Source organism: Notamacropus eugenii, chromosome 2 (assembly GCF_028372415.1).
Source record: "Notamacropus eugenii isolate mMacEug1 chromosome 2, mMacEug1.pri_v2, whole genome shotgun sequence".
In the NCBI taxonomy this organism is placed as follows: Eukaryota; Metazoa; Chordata; class Mammalia; order Diprotodontia; family Macropodidae; genus Notamacropus; species Notamacropus eugenii.
Genome location: NC_092873.1, coordinates 358163463 through 358180400, shown reverse-complemented (window position 1 = coordinate 358180400; position 16938 = coordinate 358163463). Strand labels below are relative to the sequence as shown.

The following is a 16938-nucleotide window of genomic DNA, read 5'->3' as shown; positions in this document are numbered from 1 at the left end:
AGTTCATAAGATGATAGATTATAGGATTATTATGTAGATTATAAAATATTATATAAATTGTTATTATAATATAGATTTGGAGCAGGAAGGGAGCTCAGAGGCAGGTCATGGAGTCCAAACCTCTTGTTTTAACAGATGAGGAGAGAGATTAAGTGATCTGCTCAGGGTCACCCAAGAAGTAAGTGTCCAAGGTGGGATGTGAACACAGGTCTACCAGTCTCCAAGTCCAATGTCCTATTCACCTTTTTTTCTTTTTAAAATAACATTATTATGCTATGGTTTTAGTAATGAGATCTCTGGGCCATAGGATCCTAAACTTAGAGCTAACTTGGCAGAGCTAAGATTCAAATTCTTACCTCAGACTGAATGCTCATTCTATAATATTATGGTTTTCTAATTCAGCCAGCCAATTTATTAAGCACCTATTATGTATGTAAGCATTGTGCTAAATGCTGGGGATCTAAAGAAAAGTTTTTTTAAAAAAAAGAAGACAGTTCCTGCCCTTCAGTCTAATGGGAGACAACATAACTACGTACAAACAAGATATAGACAAAGACAAATTAGAGATAATCAGCTGTGGAAAGGTGCTAGCATTAAAAGCTATTGAGAAAGGCTTCTTGTAGTAACTGAGATTTTTACTGAGGCTTGATTGAAACCAGGGAAGCCAGGAGGGAGAGAATTCCAGGCACAGGGCTAACCAGAGAAAATGCCAGGAGGGAGATGGGAGGAGGAATGTCTTCTTTTTTTTTTGATTTTATTTTTATTTTTATTTTTTTATTTAACTTTTAACATTCATTTTCACAAAATTTTGGGTTACAAATTTTCTCCCCTTTTATCCCCTCCCCCCCCAAACCCAAGCATTCTAATTGCCCCTATGACCAATCTGCTCTCTCTTCTATCATCCCTCTTTGCCCTTGTCTCCGTCTTCTCTTTTGTCCTATGGGGGAATGTCTTCTTTGAGGAATAGCTAGAGGCTAGTGTCACGGGACTGCATTGACCTGGCACAGGAGGGACTGAGGGAGAGTGAGAAAGAGACAGAGACAAAGAGAGAGACAGACAGAGAGACACACAGAGAGAAAGAGAGACAGAGAAACAGAGAGAGACAGAAAGACAAATAGAGAGAGAGACAGAAACAGAGAGATTGTGTGTGTGTGTGTGTATGCATGCGTGCGTATGTGGAGTATATGTGTGGGTGTAAAGTGTAAGAAAACTGGAAAGACAAGAGGGGACCAGTTATGAAAGGTTTTAAAAGCCAGACAGAACCTTCTATATTTGATCCTGAAAGTAACTGAGCCATTTATTGAGAAGAGGGAAGTGATATGGTCAAATCTACACTTTAAAATTGAAAAGAAGGGATAGCTAGGTAATGAAGTGGATAGAGCACTGACTCTGGAGTATGGAGGTCCTGAATTCAAACGTGACCTCAGACACTTGATACTTACTAGCTGGGTGACTCTAGGCAAGTCACTTAACCCCAACCGCCTGGCAAGACAACAACAGCTAGGCAGACCTGGGGTAGGGACTAGCAGGTTATTTCAATTGTCCAGACATGAGATATATTGCCAGACTGTCTTCCCCACAAGACTGTAGCAATTCACAGCTCTGCCACAGATGTAATATCATGCCTGTTTTTCAACAGACCCAATGATATCGATCTGCTTTGTTTTTATAACAAATTATTCCTTCTTTTCCCTCAGATTTCCTACTTGGCAGCAGGGAAACAAATGAGAACAGGGCTGTTTCTTCTCCTGTAGGGACAGTGGGAAAGCAAACTTCCCTTTTCCAAATCTCCCATCCCACAGGAAGGAAACTAAGTAGAGAACCTTGCCATAGCATGACAGTACAGAGGCTAGAACCCTACTGTAGAACAAAGACAGGGACAATGGGAAGGGACCCTATACCTACTCTGATGCCAATCATCCTTCTTCTCTCACTTTTACCCTGGTAGCCGCCCTGCACTCCTTACCTGTCTCTAGGTGCCATTGCCCTCTACCCATGGATGCAGGCCTTTCCCTCTGATTCTGACCAAACTGGATGACCAGGGCCCCCCAAAAGAACACCTGGATGTGCCTGAGGCAGTTGCCTTCCGTGATGCCACCACTCTTACTGGTGATTGGGGGATATATGGATGTGTTGGGGGTGGTTTATTGGACAGATTTCAAAGGTGGATTCTGGAGTGTATTTCCCCATTATGAGGTGCCATGACAGAGGTACAGGGAGGACAGTGATGGTCCTTGGGGGATATCTTTTGGGGACCCTAGTGAGATGTAGTATGTGGAAAACTGCCTTTCTCAGGTATACTGTAGAATAATAATAATAAATGTCTATAATAATAACTATTAAATAATAATTACATTTCTGTAACATTTTAAGATTTCAAAGTGCTTTTCTCAGAACAACGCTATGAGAAAGGCAGTGCAGATATTATCACAATTTTACAGATGAATAAACCAAGGCACAGAGAGGTGAAGAAATATTTATCAAGTACCTTTAATAAACATAGAGGAGAGGCAGACAGGGGTAGAGACAGGCAGAGATGGTGAGTTCGATTTTGGATATTTTGAGTTTGAAATGCTGATGAGACATCCAGTTGGATATCTTGGATGGGGAGGGAATAGGGTTCAGGAGACAGACGAGGGCTGGAGACACAGATCTGGGATCTGGGAGTCATCTACAGAGAGGCGATAATTGAATGGGAACAGATGAGAAAGTATATAGAGAGGACTGAGGACAGAACCCTATGGGATATTTATGCTTTAGGGTGGGAATCTGAGAAAGGAAGTGAGAAGGAAACTCTAGATAGGTAGAAGGAGAACCAGGAGGGAATAGGATTGTAGAAGCCAAGGGGGCAGTGTCCAGGAGGTGGTCAACAGTATCAAAGGCAATGGATATTGTCAGATGAAAACTTGAATTTTTGTATCTTGACTCTAGATCAGACTAGGAGTCAGGATATATTCTAGTTCTGCCGCTATCATCAACTCATTGTGTTGCCTTATGCAAGTCATTTAATTGTCTCTGTGCCTCAGTTTCCTCATCTGCAAAATAAGGATCATATCTGCAAATATATTACCTACCTCCTAGGGTTTGTTGTGAAGATTAAATGAAATAAAAGATGTAAAAAGTACTTTGAAAATTTGAAAAGAACTTGTTTGTAATTAGTAATAACTAGAGGGAGGTGGGGGAGGTCTAAATGACACCAAGGAATCAGGATGAGGGAAGAGAGTAAGTAGCAATCCAGTGGGTTAAAAATCTGGGGTTCTGTAAGCACCCCTCTCTGCCAACCTGCACCTCACCTTCCTGAGTCCCTTCTCCATGCCTGGCAGAACTCTGTAATGATGTGCCTGAGGTGGAGATCATCACCCTCCTTGGGGAGCAGCTGCCTCATTACAAGCTTCGAGCTGACTCTGTCTTCGGCTATGAACATCATGATTGGATTCAGACTCCAATGATACCCCCTGATGTCTGCCAACACCTGACATCCACCCAGATCCAGGAAACCCTGCAATATTTCTGTAAGTACCTGTTGGCCAGACTTGAATCTAGGTACTTGTTTTGGCTCAAATTAATAATCGATCAATTGATAGGCATTTATTAAGCACCTATTATGTGCCAGGCACTGTATTAGATGCTGGGGATGTGAAAAATAAAAATGAAACTTCCTTCAAGGATTTTCCATTCTACAGGACTATATTATGGTGAGAATCTCTATTTGTTCGCTTTGAGTGGGTGGGACTTGGTTCTGGATTGATAGAGCCTGGGAAGCTATTTGCAAGTCTGCTTTACAAATCTTGGTTTTATGTATGATTTTATGAGTTTCTTGGGGAGAGAACCAGGCTGGATTCTGGGGAAGAGAGAGCGGAGAGTTAGAGATGGGCATGGAGTTGAGACCGACATTAATGGAAGAGGGAGAGGGTCTGGTGTAATGGTCAGACTGAACAGAAGGAGAGGCTAGTTAATCTCCTTTGCTAAGGCTTCCTTCCAGGTCAGGGGAGCAGGCATAACTGGATCTCCTTTATTTTCCTCCTCCCCCTCTCAAGTCCTGAGAAGAAACTTAAGGCTCTTAGTAATAGCCTGGGGACTGTCTGATCCCCAGCTCTTCCCACTTGGGGCCACCAGGACTTCTGCCATGTACATTAAGCCAGGACCCCCCAGTCTATTCAGGGAGCCCAGAGAACACCTCCAGAACCTTCAGAATTCTTGGAAGGTATGAAAAAGGGAAGCTGCTGTACCCTAAACTCTGTTTATCTCCAGAGCAAACTCTTCTTTACTTATGGATGCAACTGGACATCCCCACCTCTTTATTGCCAGTGTTCTAGATTTGTAAGTTGGACTACGTCAGGTCCTCCTGCTCCTGAGCTCCAATGGCTGACACATTTCCTTCAGGATCAAACAGAAATTCCTTTATCTGGTATTTAAAATCTTCATAACCTGACTTCTTTCTGTTGTTCCTTTCCACACACTATACGTTGAAGCAACATCAGCCCAGCTGTAGGTATCAATCCATCTCAAACCTCTGCAGCTTTGTAGTAGTGATCCTCCAAGCCAGGAATGCATTATAAACAAAATACAGGCTATAAATGGAGTGCACAGGGCTGGGGACTGCAGGGTGGGCTTCCTGGGAGCTGAGGGTCCCAGCTCAGTGCATCTCTCTGTCAGTGCAGTCCTCACCCCTTCTCTATCCCTTCACCTATGCCTATTCATTTTCCAGATTGCCTTTCAATCAGTCAATCAATCAATATAAATTAAGCACCCACTATGTGTCAGGCACTGTACTAAGGTCTAGGAATACAAAAACAAAAAAGAAAGAAAGACCATAATTCTCAAGGAGCTAACCATCTAATGGGGGAAAGATAATACACAAAAGAAAGTGTGTATGTGTGTGTGTGTGTGTGTGTGTGTGTGTGTGTATGTACTGGTGTTGGTGCTGGTGGTGGTAGTGGTAGTAGCAGTGATGGCAGTGGTGGCAGTGGTGGCAGTGGTGGTTGTGATGTTGGTGATCGTGGTGGGTGAGTGGGTGGGGGAAGGTAGAGAAGTCAGTCAGAGAAGTCCCAAAGCAGGGCAGCCAGGTAAGGAATTCTTAAACATATATGAGTTTCTTTAGCTTCCTGTAAGACTCTGATCAAATTCCACCACTCCAAAGCCCTTTCCTAGTTCCTTGAGAACTTCTATCTGCTCTGCATGTATCTTATCACTACCCAGTTGTTTATGTATCTTCCTCCTAAGAATGTGAAGTTCTCAGGGGCAGACTGTTTTTGCCTTTCCTTGTTTCCCTGGTACTTTACTGACTGACTGTTGGCCAAATGCTCAAGCCACTGACGCTTCAGATCCCCTTACCCTGATTCTGAGCCCTAGATACGGGCCTCACAGCCTTTTGGGGTGGAGCACAGGGACTCCTTAGGGATGTCTTGGGTATGCTGTTCAGCCGTTCCAGTTACTCCATGTCAGCTGAAAAGTTTTCCATCCCTTAAGCTGATTGCAAGAAGTCAAGTGCAGCCACAAATCCCATTTGGGAGAATTAGAGCTAGAGAGAGGCCTGCTTGTCCTTGGCCCCAGTGCCCTCCTGAGTCTGGCAGGATCTGGGACTAAGGAAAAACATTGTCAACACTGTCCCCCCCAGTATTTTAATATAGGCTGGATCAGTTTACATACAATAAACAGCAAGGGCAGTCTTAAAGGGGAAAAGATTCAGGCAGGACGTTCCCCAGTTCCCTTGATGATATAGGAGTTTGTAGGTATATGAGCCTAGGGTTTGTGTGTGTGTGTGTGTGTGTGTGTGTGTGTGTGTGTGTGTGTGTGTTTTGTTTTTAGTAGAAGTTGAGTTCTCCAAGGCCACACTCCATTGATACCTCCTGCTCCTCTTCCTTACACCCCTGCTTCCTTACCTCCATTCTCCTTTGAACCCAGTTGGTCTTACAAAAAGAAGCAATGTTAGCTGTATATCTTCGACCACTTAACACCAAAATGTCCTTAGATCCTTGTTTCTCCTCCCCAGCTCAGTTGTGTGATCATCGCTGAAAGGAGTTCCCTCATTTTACAGAGAAGGAAAGTGAGACCTAGAGAGGTTGGAGTAATAATCATAAAAATGATTAAAAATAACTAACACACATATTGGTTACCATGCTAAGTACTTTACAATTTATCTGATTTAATCCAAAAACAACCCTGGGAGGTAGGTATTATGGCTATACGCATTTTTCAGATGAGAAAAATGAAGCAAGTCAGAGGTTAAGTGACTTGCCCAAGGTCATACAGCTAGTGTCCAAGGCCACATTTCTTAATCCAGACCCAGTTCTATTCACCTAGCTGTAATGTTGTGTTTCAAAGCCACCAGGTCTTCTCATTCTGATGCCAGTACTCTTTTCCACTATACGTGTCCCCAAACCTGGCCCTGTATTTCAGGTCGGTTTAGGGGGGACCTAAGGAAAGGCAAGGCATATAGAAGGCAGCACAGTACAACGGAGAGAGTGCTAACTCTGAGATGGGTTCAAGTCATGCCTCTGATTTTTCTTTGGATAGGTCACAGCATCCTTGGGGATCTTGGTTTCCTGATCTGTAAAATAAGGGCATTGGGACTAGGACCGAAACTTCACAGAACGAATCCCCTTAATAAAAGGGTTTGTTCTGCAAAACTTGGACTCGGTCAAAAGGTTGCACCCAAGGACCTAGAAGGCCTCATGTGACCTCTAGGCTAAAGGTTCCCCACCTCTGAACTATATGGCTTCTGAGGTTCTTTCCAGCTCTTAATCTGTGATCTGATGATGGGTCGCACCTTCGTGTGTGTGTGTGTGTGTGTGTGTGTGTGTACGTGGGTGTGTGTGTGTGGGTGTGGGTGTGCATGTGGAGAGGAGACTTGTAAGGAAAGGACCCAGGCGTCCTCTTCACCTGCAAACCCAGACTGTGCTGCTATGGGCTGAACCACTCTGGCGAGAGAGTTGTAGGGAGACCAATGCGAAGGGAGGGGCTAAGCAGCATCTGCTTTAAATCCCGCAGAAATCTCAAGCCCTTCACCCTGCCCCTTCTATCTCGCTTCCCCCCCCCCCCCCCCCGGTCGCATCCCCCCATACGGAGGATCCCGTCCCTGCTAAAGCCAGGTCTGCCTCTCTTGGCGCATCTCCCTCCTCCCAATCCCCTCCCCGTCACGTGGTATGGCTCCACCAGGTGCTATAAACAAGGCGCAGGTTATAAATAGAGTGCGCAGGGCTGCGGGCTGCAGAGTCCAGGCTAGGGGAGTGTAGGGAGGGGCGACTGGGTAGGAAGGGGGTCCCTGTTAAGCGCTTCTGGTCTGTTAGTACAGCCTTCGCCCTTCTCTCGGCTGCCCCATCCCGGTCCTTCTCGGGGACGTGACTCCGGTCTTCTTTGGCCCGCGTGGCCGCGGACATGGAGGGTCCGGTGACGGTACAAATTTGGAGCAGTCGGGCTGCGTATTGTGCCGGGGGGACCGGCCCGGAGAGAGCCTCTGAACTGCTCATCCGAGAGCTCGAGGAAGGTAACGGGGGCCCAGGAGTCTCAAGCAGGGAGACCGGGTTGGGGTGGGGTAAGGATGCCCAAGGAATGCGCATCCTTGACTGGCATCAGTCCCTTCCCATTCGAGGTCCGCAGTGTCGGGCATCTTGAGTTCCTTAGGGTTAGAGTTGTTGGGTGGATCGAATGAGGTCATATTTGTAAAGTGCTTAGTACAATGCCTGGCACACAGTAGGCGCTTAATACGTGCTTATTTCCCTACCTCTTTTCTGTGACCTCTAGTCATCTGTCCCCTATCCCTAACTGGGGTTCTTTTAAATTGTATTCGAGTTCTCCCCGGACTGTCTGCCCCTTTTTGTCTTCTGTTGGGACTCTTTGTCTCTCCCCATCCCGCACCTCCCCCCCACCCCCAGCAGCAGATCTATGCACTTCTCTAGCTTTTCCCCTTCCCTCCCTTCCTTCTCCTCCCCACCCCCACCCCCAAATCCTGAGTAAAGCAGGCGCAGTGTCTAGGCTGGGGAACGTGCTTTCACTGTGAGTCCTTCTGAGCTGAACACTTAGAAAACCAAAATCCGCTGCTTAGCCATTTTCACTGTATGCTGTTTTCTTTATAATTACTAAAGAGGGAAGGAGGGAGGAGAGGGGTCTTCTATCTAGGTCAGGTTGGCTTTTCTCACTACCCCTCCCCCACTTCATAGCATAGATGGGGAGGGGACTTTTGCCTTGAGCCTAGGTCGTGGTTGGGGCTCAGAGAATCACTGTCTTCTTTCTTTCTCCATGTAGTTGGGGAGCAAAGCTGAGAAATGGGGCGAGGGAGAGAATAGCCAGATCCCAGTGGAGGTCTCTAGTAGCATAAGGGATGGCACAGAACCCTCTTTTCCTCACTACTCCAATGGACACTCCTCCCTAATTTTAGGAAGGGGGATGAGAAGACAGGCTGTGCTTAGGTCAAGGGGCTCCTAATTAATGAGGCTTACGTGGCAATTAGTACCAATTAGAGGCTGATGAGCTTGACAGGGGACCTGTAAGGCTCTAATTCTTGGAGTCTGAGAAGGAAGGTTGTCTCACCCAAGCGGACGTGCAGGTCTACACATCCCCCAGCCCCAGTCTAATCTCCTGACTCATCTGTTCTTTTGGGCAACTGGAGACCCAGACAAACTGAAGCACCTTGGGATATCCTTCCTCTTCCAAAAATGTTTAAGCCTAAAAGAGCAATAAAGGATTCGGGGGGAGAGGGCCACTCATTTATACTTTTGTGGGGGAAGGGCCAGCAATTGACTCATTCTTCTAGCAGATCAACACTGTCTTCTTCCCTCTCTTTTCACCCGTCCCCCAGAGAAACTGGGTCAAATCAGATCTCCCTTGGAGGTGGGGAGGGGGTTTCATCTCTGCCACACAGATGTAGAATGCTTGTTTGGAAGGAATTTGGCCATTTTATGGGGATAGTGGGAAGGCGCATGTCTGATCTCTTTCTTCATTCTAACTCCTTTAGGGGGATGTGGGAATAGGGTAGTAAAGGTGAAAGTGGATAGTTATCCCCTGGAATCTTTCCTCTTTCCCTCCCCATGTGTCTCTTCCTAACCCCTGCAGTGCTCTGCTCCGAGAGAGTCAGCCAAGTTACCAAGACCTATCATGATATTGATGCCGTGAACAGCCTACTGGAAGAGGTGAATATCCCCTAGGATAGTAGAGGGAATAGGCTTATGGAATGTTAGATCTGTAAAGATCCTCAGCAGTTCTTAAGTCCAACCTTACTTAACTGGAGAGAAAACTGGACCAGAGAAGCAATTTGCCCCAAGGGCACATAACAAGTTTGGGGCAGAGCTAGGTGGATCAGGTGTCTTGGCTCTTAACCTCTGGAACTTTCTATTAGACCTGTGGTTCTCAGACTTTATGGTCTCAGAACCCCCTTTACACTTGTAAAAATTATTGAGGACTCTACAGAGTTTTTGTTAGTGTGGTCCGTATACATCAATATTTACTGTATTAAAAATTAAAACAGATAAAATATTTCATGTTTATTCATTAAAATTTAAAAAAACCCATTACATGTTGACATAATATTTTTATGAAAAATAATTATATTTTCCCCCATAAAAATAATTATGAGAAGAGTGGCATTCTTTTTCCTGTTTTTCAAATAATTTTAATGTCTGGCTTCATAAAAGACAGCTGGATTCTTTTATCTGCTGCTGCATTCAGTTCTATCCAAATGTTGTTTTCGTTGAAGTATATGAAGGAAAATATAGTCTCACACACTTTTTCGTTGGAAAAAGGAATATTTTAATAAACAAATAACATTGTAGTATTATTATGAAAATAGTTTTGACCTCAGAATTATGAAAAGGTCTTGAGGGGGCCCTTGGGGAGTTGGAGTTCCCCACTTTGAGAACCTCTGTATTAGATCAGACTGCCTTCCCCAGTAAGTCTGAAACAGGAGGGCCCTCACAGGCATCTTCTCAGGTGATATTTGGTATTATGGGCAGCATTCCTCACCTCTCTAACTCCCCTGGACTACCCTCATGGCTAGTTGAACCCATAAACACCTTTTTTCCCCCCTTTCCTTTTCCTTGGCCTGCAGAAAGAACGAGACTTGGAACTTGCAGCTCGGATTGGCCAATCTCTGCTCAAACAGAATTGCTCCTTGTCTACGCAGAATGAGTTACTGGAAGAGCAGCTGGAGTTAGCCAGGGAGGAGGTAAAATGCCCAGGGGCTGGGCCCTTCCCAGCAGGCTCTCTGTGCCCCCTTCTCCTTGGGGCAGGAGACCTTTCAGGAAGAGAGGTCTACTAGTCTCTGTCACTATCTTTTTTCCCTGGTTTATAACCCATCCCCAAATCTTTGGGGTCCTCCCTTGCCTCCCAGCCCAAAGTTTTGGGTTATCCCCCATGTTATCCTCATACTTTTTCTCTTCCACCACCCCCCCCCCCCAGATTGCCCAGCTTCGGCATGAAGTGTCTATGCGTGACAATCTCCTCCACCTCTATACAGACATTGTCGAGGAAAGTGAGCCCTCCAGCACTGCCCCTACTCCGTGAGTTCCTTGACCCTGGACCCTTCTCTTCCATACCCATGCTGCTTTCATCTTGTTAGGTTCAGAGAATCCAGGAGGGGCTTATGGGATGTCTGAGAGTTGAAATCACTGGGATCCCTTCTCTCCACTCTACCCTGAACTAAAATCATTTGAGCAGAAAATATCTGACCTGGCAGGGACCCTAGAGACCAATCTCGCCCAATTCTCATTTTATTGTTCATTCGAGTCAGACTCTTTTTGACCTCATGCGCTTGTCCATGGGGTTTTCTTGGCAAAGATACCAGAATGGTTTACTATTTCCTTCTCCAGTGTGTCCCCATTTTACATATAAGGAACTGAGGCAAATAGGGGTTAAGTGACTTGCTGATGGTCACACAGTTAGTAAATAAATTCTCATTTTACCAATGAGGAGATGAAGGCCCACAGAGGGAAGTGATTTGTTCAAGATCTCACTGCGAGTTAATGGCAGAATTGGTACCAGATCTTATGTCTTCCAACATCTAGTCCGGGATGAGAGGGCATTGGTTGAAGTCCCGCCTCTGATGCTTACTACCTATGTGACTTGGGGAAGGTTCTGGATTTTTTATGTCCTTATCTATGAAAGGAAGAAATTGAACTAGCTAGCTTTTTTTCTTCTTTTGTGGCTACTCAGACTTTTCTAAATATGCCATAGGGACAGGTACTTGATATAGAAGGTTCTCCGATGAGGAAGCTAAGTGGGCCAGTGGATAGAATGCTAGGCCTAGAGTTAGGAGGATCTGAGTTAAAATTTGTCCTCAGACACTTACTAATTGTATGACCCTGGGCAAGTCACTTAACTCTGCTTTTGCTCACTTTCCTTATGTGTAAAGTGAGTTGGAGAAGAAAATGGCAAACCACTTAAGTATCTTTGCCAAGAAAACCCCAAATGGGGACATGAAGAGTCAGACTCTACTGATAATAACTGAACAGCAACAAATGAGGAAACTTCCCTTCAACGCAGACTGAGACTTGAAGTTAGCTAGATTTTGAGGCCTGTCCTATCCACTATATTGAGGGTAGTCATAAATAGTTAGCGTATCTCTAACCCTGAGGCTTTCTACCATCAAAAGGCTAGATCTCTATCTTCTGAGAGAGAGAGAGAGAGTGAGTGTGTGTGTGTCTGTGTGTGAGTTTGTGTGTTCGTGTCTATGTGTATGAGTGTCTGTCTGTGTGTGTGTATGGGAGAGCATGTGTGTGTGTGTGAATGTGTGTGTGTGAGAGCATGTGTGTGTGTGAGAGCATGTGTGTGTGTGTGTGGTACCGAAGGCCCCTGCCCATCACGTTCCCCTCTGATCTCCCTCCCTATCTCCCCCATGAAGCAGACTCCGCCACTGTGATTCCTCAGTGTCTCTTCAGCACTATATCCAGTTAGACACCCTACAACAGAAACTGAGGGGCTTGGAGGAGGAGAACCAGCAGCTCCGGCTGGAGGTGGGCAAAGGGGCTTGATGGAAGGATTGCTTTGCTTCTGCTGGGGAGGGCTGGAGGGCAGTTAGCTCCTTCTGAGGGTTTTTTTCCCCTATTGTTGCTGCCCAGACTTCCCTAAACAAGCACGCCCTAGGGACAGGGCCTTGATAAAGGAGACTCTTAGATCAGGAAACTAGGCAGTGCGGTGGCGGCAGCAGATGGTGATGGTAGCGATGATGGCAACGATAGTTCATGCTCTTCTCCTACCTCCTGTTTCTTCCAGGCCACCAGCATTGTCTCAGAGACCTGCCAGTATGAGGACCAAGAGCAGCAATTGATGCTGGATTGCGTGGAGCAGTTCTGTATGTTGCATGGGGGCTAGGTGGGAGGTGACCCAGCTGCCCCTGGGTTATAGTACACTCCTCTTGACCATTATTTGGCAGCTAAGTAGAATGCTGGACTTGGAGTTGGGAAAACTTGAATTCTGATCTGCCTCAGACACTTAGTTCACCTCTTTTGGCCTCAGTTTCCCCATCTGTAAAGTGATAGTAACAGTGCCTATCTCACAGGGTGGTTGTGAAGATCAAATGAGATAGCACATGTAAATGCTTTGCAAATTGAGAGGAGCTGTATAAATGCTAGCTATTATTATATTACTGTGGTTGTTTAGTCATTCTTAGTCGTTTCCAACTCTTTGTGAGTCCATCTGGGGTTTTCTTGACAAAGATACTGGAGTGCTTTGCCATTTCCTTCTCCAGATCATTTTGCAGATGAGGAAACTGAGGAAAACAGGGTTATGTGACTGGCCCAGGGTCACACAGCTCGTAAGTGCCTGAGGTCAGATGTGACGTCATGTCTTGCTGACTCCAGGCCTGGCACTCTATCCACTGTGCCAACGAGCTACCATGTACTATTGTCTTATAGCTGTCATTACATCATCATCACTATAATTGGTGATAGCTCGCATATTCAGAGGGCTTGATAGTTTATAAAAAGATTTCGTAGACTTCTCATTTGATCTTTGAAACTAGCCTTCAAGGTAGGTTGCGAAAGTATCATCCCCATTTTACAGGTGAGGACATTGAGGCTTAGAATTTAAAGACCTTGTCTCAAATTAGGCAGTTGGTAAGTGGTGATGTCAGCATGCAGTCAGGTCCTCTGACTCTAGGTTCACTCTCTTTCTAATTGTCCTGTTGTCCCCTCCTATTTTCTCCCAGAAATAAGGGGAGGAGCTTTACCTCAGATCTCAAACTTTGCTTCTCTTTAAAAATTAAAAAAAATTTTTTTCTATTAACAAAAATCTCTTTCCTTTCTACCTCTTCCTTTTCTCTCTCCCTGCCCCCAATTTGGGGGAAAAAAAAGAAAAACAGAACTCTCATAACACATGTACACAAGTCAAGCAGAAGCAAATTCCTGTATTGGCCTTGTCCAAAATCATATATGTTCCCTTTGGTACCCTGAATCCATCATCTCTCTCTCAGGAGGTGGATAGCGTACTTCATCGTAGGTCCTCAGGAAAAGTGGTTAGTGATTGCGTCAATCTCTTAAGTCCCATGGAGTTTTTTATCTTTACAATGGGATTGTTGTGGTTGTACAAGTTGTTCTCCTGGTTCTGCTCACCTCACGCTTCATCAGTTCATAGCATGAGTCTTTCCAAATTTCTCTGAAACCATCCCCTTCATTATTTTTTTTTTTTTATGGCAGCATAGTATCCTTTACATTCATATATTATAATTTGTGCAGGAATTCCCCAGTTAATGGGCACTCCTTTCATTTTCACTTTTTTTGCACCCACAGAAAGAGTTGCTGTGAATATTTTTGTACACATAGGGTCCTTTTTCCTCTTTCTTTGATCTCTTTGAGTCTTTTTATGAGGGTGGAGCTGACTGTGAGAGTGAGATCTAATCAGACAGCAAGGATGTTTTGAAAACAGACTATACCCCTAGTGCCATAAGCCCCTTCCGTTTTTTGTGGGTTTTTTTTTTAGCTGAAAAAACAAAACTACTATACACAGAACAGAGAGAGGGCTCAATGCCAAATGATGCTTTGTTAAGGGTTTCAGTGAGAATTTGGGAGAAAATCTGCCTCCTGGCTTCTTTCAGATCTCAGCTAACATCTTAGCTTCTACAAGAAGCCTTTTCCAGTCCTTAATCTTCCTACTGAGATTATCTCCATTTGACCCAGTATATTTCCTGTTTGTATTTAGTATGGTGCTGCCTCCATTCCCCTATGAGCTCTTTGAGGTGGCGACTGGTGGTTTTTGACCTTTCTGTGTATCTCGAGCAATTAGCATGGTTCCTGACATATAGTAGGTTATGCCCAATACATTTGTTGATTGATGACTGACTGACAGCAGGGGCTGGCATGTTCATGGAGGATGTAAGACTTGAATTTGAAAAGACAGGGTTGAAAGACAACCTCCAGTGTCTTCTCGTACAAACCCTCAAACTTTTATTTAAAAAACATGTGTATTTCTATGTATATGCAAGGTTTTAGGTGCTGATGATATAACAACAAAAATGAAAAAATATCTGACCTCAAGGATTTTTCATCCTACCAGGCAGATTATGGCATGAATACAGATAAATAAAATACAGGGCAGGGAACAATAGGGATGAAGAGAAATTTGATGGAGATAAAGGGAGAGTTCTAGAAATCTGTGTCCAAACCCTGTTTCTGACTTTTTCTAGTTACTTCATTTTTGAGCCTTAGGTTGTTGTTTTTCAGTCATATCCAACTCTGTGTGAACCCCATTTGGGGTTTTCTTGGCAAAGATATTGGAGCAGTTGAGGAAACTGAGGCAAGCAGAGTTAAGTGACTTGCCCAAGTTTATATAGCTAGTGGTTCACCATTTCCTTTACCAGCTCATTTTACAGATGAGGAAAATGAGGCAGACAGGTTAAGGGTCAGACAGCTGAAGAAGTATCTGAGGCCAGATTTGAATGCAGGGAGATAAGTCTTCCTGTCTCTAGGTCCAGCACTCCATCTGCTCTGCCACCTAACTGCCTATCTCTCAGGGTTGTGAGGCTGGAATGAGTATTTATGAATATTCATAGAATGTTTTACAAACCTTAAATATGTCAGCTGGGGTTTGGGAGTTAGGACTTTATTTAAGTGGAAGATGGGAGAGACATCTTCCCATTTCCCCCTTACCTACAGCGGAGGTGAGCCAGCAGGTAGCTCTGTTGACAGAGGAACTGGCCCGAAAGACAGAAGACCAGGCTCGTCAGCAGGAGGAGATCAGCGTGCTCCTGGCCCAGATTGTGGGACTTCAGCAGCGGTGCCGGGCAGTGAGTGGTGCTCCCTATCTCTCCTTGGAGGACTAGCCTTTACCCTTGCTTCAAAGAGCCTTTCAGGGGGAGATTGAATTCCAAGGAGGGAGCTTTGTAATCTGTTTAGATAGGGCGATGGGTACCCAGAGACTCAGGGACCTTGGGGATAAGGTGATGGTTCTTATGCACAGGGACTATGGTGGTCTTAGGACACCTTAGTGGTTGTAGGTGAGGATGGTAGCTGTTGGCTCCAGGTGGTGACAACTTGTCATTGCTTTCCAGTATGGGATAGAGATGGAAGAGCTACAGCAGCACCTGGCATCAGCCAAAGAGGTCCAGAGGAAACTTCGGACAGAGGTGAGGCCCACTTGATCTCATCTACTTCTTATTTCTGACCCTTCAGATTCAAAGAGTAGTTGACCTGGAAGAGGAGGGAGCATCTAATCCAGATCTCCTCATTTTATTAACTTTTTTTCCTAAACTTTGCAGCCTTCAACAAAAACATTCAAACAAATCTTTAAAAAATGTACAAAACTCTACACTGATTTAACACGTTAATACTCAATACTGTTTACTGTCCTATTTACTTCAACAATGTCATCCTCTGATCTTTATCTTCTGGGCATTTCTCTTAAATTTTGTCCCTGTGTTAAAAAAAAACAAACCCACAATAAACTGTTTTAACTGTTATCAGTATGACTTATCAAATAAAGGAAGCAATGTTGGCGTGGGTTGAGAACTAGTCTTGGAGTCAGGAAGTCTTGCCTGTGACATATAGTAGATTGTGTTTGACCTTGGTTCCTGACCTTCTCAGGCAACTTTCTAAGTCTAAGTTACAGATGAGTGTCTAGTCTGCATTGACTGAGGGACTTTCCTCACCAGGAATTCCCCCCCATACCAATGAAATCAGAGATCTGATGCCTCCATTTTGTGGCAGCTACTCCCTGCTCCAATCCCCGTCCACCAAGGAAAATCACAAGTATTTAAATATGAACAAGAAGAGATAAAAATAAAGAAAGCTTAAACCCAATTGATTATGAATGATTGCATATATAATCCTGATTTTTTAATTATTTAGAAGTTTTTATATTCTTTGCTTTGATACATCACTTCTCAGATTTCTGTTTCCCTAACTGCAACATAGTACCTTCCAACAGAGAGATAGTTAAATAAAACAATTAAATACGTGCAACAGACAGCACATTTAACTTTCCATTTTTGTTGATAGAAAGGATGTGCTTTAACTAATTTGTTCTTTGGAACTGGGGAAACAAAGTAGTTTCATAGAGAAGGTGTTGCGCTTGGAGTCCCACAACCTTAGTTCAACTCTCCCCTCTGACACTTGCCTTGTGACCATGACCCTCTGAGCCTCAGACTACAAATTTTATGAATGAATTGATTTAATTTGGAATCAGTTTGTCCCTGGTATTTGACCTGCATTATCTCTTCGTGTTTTTCTCACGATTGTCATGGTGGTTCATTCAGTTTTCTTCACCCTGGCACATAGTAGGTACTTAGCATTTATTAAACTAAATGCATGTTGAATGAATGTGTCGGTTCTTACAAGACTTCCTATATTTTTTTTGAATTATCCATGTCCGTTGGTCTTTGTGGTGCTAACCCTGGCTTTTAAAAACTTAGTTGTGGTCTGTTGTGGGTATCAGCCTCATCATTTTACAGATGAAATCTGAGACCCAGAGAGGATGAAGTGACTGGTCAAGGGCATAGAGCAATTTAGATCTAGT

At 44.4% G+C, this 16938-nt stretch overlaps 1 protein-coding gene across 3 annotated transcripts in view; it reads left to right on the top strand.

The window, feature by feature from the left end:
• HAP1 (huntingtin associated protein 1) overlaps positions 1 to 16938 on the top strand; it is a 30190-nt gene that overhangs the window by 6051 nt on the left and 7201 nt on the right. For 2 of the 3 annotated variants that reach the window (XM_072646441.1, XM_072646442.1), the window contains 9 exons: positions 1949 to 2109; positions 3324 to 3512; positions 9052 to 9128; positions 10043 to 10159; positions 10393 to 10493; positions 11837 to 11945; positions 12205 to 12283; positions 15081 to 15211; positions 15476 to 15550. In XM_072646441.1, coding sequence (XP_072502542.1) covers positions 3446 to 3512; positions 9052 to 9128; positions 10043 to 10159; positions 10393 to 10493; positions 11837 to 11945; positions 12205 to 12283; positions 15081 to 15211; positions 15476 to 15550 — 756 coding nt within the window. In that variant the 5' untranslated portion in view covers positions 1949 to 2109; positions 3324 to 3445. Of the gene's footprint in view, positions 1 to 1948; positions 2110 to 3323; positions 3513 to 7294; positions 7487 to 9051; positions 9129 to 10042; positions 10160 to 10392; positions 10494 to 11836; positions 11946 to 12204; positions 12284 to 15080; positions 15212 to 15475; positions 15551 to 16938 lie in introns of those variants that run through there. The other variant, XM_072646440.1, reaches the window with a different exon arrangement.